The 4,880-nt window shown below is 40.6% G+C and overlaps 1 protein-coding gene across 1 annotated transcript in view; it reads left to right on the forward strand.

The window, feature by feature from the left end:
• LOC111967071 (FERM and PDZ domain-containing protein 3) overlaps positions 1-4,880 on the forward strand; it is a 33,138-nt gene that overhangs the window by 6,363 nt on the left and 21,895 nt on the right. The window contains 1 exon segment of the mRNA XM_070444642.1: positions 644-780. Coding sequence (XP_070300743.1) covers positions 644-780 — 137 coding nt within the window.

Consider the following 4,880-nt stretch of genomic DNA (forward strand, 5'->3'; position numbering starts at 1 on the left):
TTAAGTTGCTATTTTTCCCACCTGTGTTTGTGGGATATTATTTTGTGTTTGTGTTTGTGCACCACGTAGTCACGTTTAGTTGTTTGTTTATTGATGGATACAGCCTTCGGGTACCTCTAGGTGAGGATACAGCCTTCGTGTACCTCTAGGTGAGGATACAGCCTTCGGGTACCTCTAGGTGAGGATACAGTCTTCGGGTACCTCTAGGTGAGGATACAGCCTTCGGGTACCTCTAGGTGGGGATACCATGGTTACAAACCTCATGATTCTGTTTGGATCGTCAAGGGGTTCTTTCTGCAGCGGAGCCCCTCAGCTGAGCCAACTGAAGGATTAGAACCGCTGGCATACATGAGTAGTTCCAGATGTGTGTCCTTCTCCATCTCATTCTAGATTGGAATTATAGTCAATTTCAAACGCTAGAGATTCTGCCATACCAAGATGGTATATAAATGTAGCAAAACCAGTTTCACGTCTCGTCCAACACAAATCAATGAAGCAATCAGTGCAACTTCAATATTTCTCTGTCTCCACCCCCTTTGCATAAGATTGCTGGATGAAGTTCCTGACAAGGAAATCCATCTATGTTATAGTTTAAAGCTGTGCCTAAAACTGTATAACCTGAATAACATTACCCCCACCACAGAGTCGCAATGACGTCATCAAAGAGCGCTTCGGGATGGACTGGAAGTCTGACGTCACACTGCGGCTGGCGGCGCTTCATATCTACATCACGGTGTCATCGGCCAGACCCAATCAGAAGATCTCGCTCAAGAATGTGGAGTAAGTGTGTGTGTGTGTGTGTGTGTGTGTGTGTGTGACGACAAAATGGATCGCTCAGCTGCATGACTCATTACTCAGACACTTCACAGAACGAAATGTGTGTCTCCGTATTCCATTATGTTTCATAAAAAATGTCTTAGCTCTAATATGCTGAAGTGTGGTATCCAGCTGAGTTCTAAAAGTATATCAAAATGATCCATAATTAATCCATCTAATATTAAAAGCAGAAACCACTCAAACCACGAGCTCAAGTCACTCTGACACCAATAAATTCCTTTTAGAATTAAAATTCCCTTGGGCCACACATTTACTTATATCCCCAACTTACCAGATAACTAGATCACTCTGACAGACAGACATTCCCAGATAACTGYACTGAACAAAAATATAAATTCAACATGTAAAGTGTTGGTCCAATGTTTCATGAACTGAAATAAAATATCCCAGAAATGTTTCTCTCAAATTGTGCACAAACTTGTTTACATCCCTGTTAGTGAGCATTTCTCCATTGCCAAGATAATCCATCCCCCTGACAGGTGTGGCAATTCAAGAAGCTGATTAAACAGCATGATCATTACACATGTATAAAATAAAAGGCCATTCTAAAATGTGAAGTTTTGACACACAACACAATAACACAGATGTTTTGAAGGAGCGTACAATTAGCATGCAAACTGCAGGAATATCCACCAGAGCTGTTGCCAGATAATTTAATGTTAATTTCTCTACCATAAGCCGCCTCCACATCCGGCTTCTTCACCTGCAGGATCGCCTGAGACCAGCCACCCGGACAGCTCATTAAATTGTGGGTTTCACAAGCGAAGAATTTCTTCACAAACTGTCAGAAACGGTCTCAGGGAAGCTCATCTRMATGCTCGTCATCCTCACCAGGGTCTTGACCTGACTGAAGTTTGGCGCCGTAACYGACTTCAGTGGGCAAATGCCAACCTTCGATGGCCAGTGGCACGCTGGAGAAGTGTGCTCTTCACGGATGAATCCCAGTTTCAACTGTATGCGGCAAATGGCAGACAGCGTGTATGGCGACGTGTTGGCGAGCGGTTTGCTGATGTCAACGTTGTGAACAGAGTGCCCCATGGTGGCGGTGGGGTTATGTTATGGGCAGGCATAAGTTACGGAAAACAAACACAGTTGCATTTTATCAATGTCAATTTGAATGCACAGCGATACCGTGACGAGATCCTGAGGCCCATTGTTGTGCCATTCATCCACCGCCATCATCTCATGTTTCAGCTTGATRATGCACGGCCCCATGTCACAAGAATCTGTACACAATTCCTAGAAGCTGAACACTTCCCAGTTTTTCCATGGCCTGAGCATGTTTGGGATGCTCTGGAKCGACGTGTACAACAATGCATGTTCCAGTTCCCACGAATATCCAGCAACTTCACACAACCATTRAAGAGGAGTGGGACCACATTTCACAGCCCACAATCAACAGCCTGATCAACTATATGTGAAGGARATGTTTTACGCTGCTTGAGGCAAATGATGGTGACACCAGATATTGACTGGTTTTCTGATCCACGCCCCTACATGTGACCAACAGATGCTTAGCTGTATTCCCAGTCATGTGAAATTCATAGAATAGGGCCTTATTTATTTCAATTGAATGATTTCCTTACGTGAGCTGTAACTTAGTCAAATCTTTGAAACTGTTGCATGTGTTTATATTTTTGTATAGTGTAGATCAATCTGACTGACAGACATTATACCAGATAACTAACTCACTCTGACTGACAGACATTATACCAGATAACTAACTCACTCTGACAGACAGACATTATACCAGATAACTTATAAGTGTCTGTCGCTCAGAAGTGAGTTAGTTATCTGGTATAATTGTCTGTCAGAGTGAGTAGTTATCTGGTATAATGTCTGTCAGAGTGAGTAGTTTATCTAGTATAAATGTCTGTCTGTCAGAGTGAGTTAGTTATCTGGTATAATGTCTCTGTCAGAGTGAGTTAGTTATCTGGTATAATGTCTGTCTGTCAGAGTGAGTTAGTTACTGGTATAATGTTCGTCTCAGAGTGAGTTAGTTATCTGGTATAATGTCTGTCTGTCAGAGTGAGTTAGTTTCTCTGGTATAATGTCTCTGTCAGAGTGAGTTAGTTATTGGTATAATGTCTGTCTGTCAGAGTGAGTTAGTTATCTGGTATAATGTCTGTCTGTCAGAGTGAGTTAGTTATCTGGTATAATGTCTGTCTGTCAGAGTGATTATTATCTGGTATAAATGTCTGTCAGAGTGAGTTAGTTATCTGGTAACAATGTCTGTCTCAATGAGTTGTTTTTCTGGTATAATGTCTGTCTGTCAGAGGGTAGTTAGTTATCTGGTATTAGTCTGTGTCAGAGTGAGTTAGTTATCTGGTATAATGTCTGCTGTTCAGAGTGCAGTTAGTTATCTGTATAATGTCTTGTCAGAGTGAGTTAGTCTGGTATAATGTCTGTCTGTAGAGTGAGTTAGTTATCTGGTAATATGTCTGTCGTCAAGTGAGTTAGTTATCTGGTATAATGTTCTGTCAGAGTGAGTTAGTTATCTGTATAATGTCTGTCATGTCAAGAGTGAGTTAGTTATCTGGTATAATGTCTGCTGTCAGAGTGAGTTAGTATCTGGTATAATGTCTGTCTATCAGAGTGAGTTAGTTTATCTGGTATAATGTCTGTCTAGAGTGAGTTAGTTATCTGTATAATGTCTGTCAGTAGAGTGAGTTAGTTTATCTGGTTATAATGTCTGTCAGAGTGAGTTAGTTTATTGGTCATAATTGCTGTCAGAGTGAGTTAGTTATCCTGGTATAAGGAGTCTGTCAGAGTGAGTTAGTTATCTGTATAATAATGTCTGTCAGAGTGAGTTAGTTATCTGTATAATGTCGTCTGTCAGAGTGAGTTAGTTATCTGGTATAATGTCTGTCTGTCAGAGTGAGTTAGTTATCTGGTATAAATGTCTGTCTTCAGAGGTGAGTTAGTTATCTGTATTAATGTCTGTCAGTCAGAGTGAGTTAGTTATCTGGTATAATGTCTGTCAGAGTGAGTTAGTGTTATCTGGTATAATGTCTGTCAGAGTGAGTTAGTTATCTGGTATAATGTCTGTCAGAGTGAGTTAGTTACTCTGGTATAATGTCGTCGTCAGAGTGAGTTAGTACTGGTATAATGTCTGTCGTCGAAGTGAGTTAGTTATCTGGTATAATGTCTGTCAGAGTGGAGTTAGTTATCTGTATAGATGTTGTTCTTCAGAGTGAGTAGTTATCTGGTATAATGTCTGTCAGTAGAGTGAGTTAGTTATCTGGTATATGTCTGTCTGTCAGAGTGAGTTAGTTATCTGGTATAATGTCTGTCCTGTCAGAGTGAGTTAGTTATCTGGTATAATGTCTGTCTGTCAGAGTGAGTTAGTTATCTGGTATAATGTCTGTCAGAGTGAGTTATTATCCTGGTATAATGTCTGTCTGTCAGAGTGAGTTAGTTATCTGTAATGTCTGTTCAAGTAGTTAGTTATCTGGTATAATGTCTGTCACAGTACAGAGTGAGTTAGTTTATTGGTATAATGTCTGTCTGTCAGAGTGAGTTAGTTATCTGGTATATAGTTCTGTCTGTCAGAGTGAGTTAGTTTATCTGGTAATAATGTCGTGTCAGAGTGAGTTAGTTATCTGGTATAATGTGTCTGTAGTCAGATTGATCTACACTATATCAAAAAATACACATGCAACAGTTTCAAAAGATTTTGACTAAGTTACAGCTACACGTAAGGAAATCAATTCAATTGAAATAAATAAGGCCTATCTATGAATTTCAACATGACTGGGAATACAGCTAAGGCATTCTGTTGTCACATGTAGGGGCGTGGATCAGAAAACAGTCAATTCGTGGTGTCACCATTCATTTGCTCAAGCAGCGTTAACACACTTTCCTTCACATATAGTCGATCAGGCCTGTTTGATTGGTGGGCTTGAAATGTGGTCACTCCTCTTTCAATGTTGTTTTGTGAAGTTGCTGTTGATATTGCGTGGGAACTGGAACATGCATTGTTGACACGCATAGTTCGGCTCCATGACGCACAAACATGCTCAGCTGCATGGAAAAAACTGGGG

The sequence above is a fragment of the Salvelinus sp. IW2-2015 genome, linkage group LG8 (assembly GCF_002910315.2).
Source record: "Salvelinus sp. IW2-2015 linkage group LG8, ASM291031v2, whole genome shotgun sequence".
Classification (NCBI taxonomy): Eukaryota; Metazoa; Chordata; class Actinopteri; order Salmoniformes; family Salmonidae; genus Salvelinus; species Salvelinus sp. IW2-2015.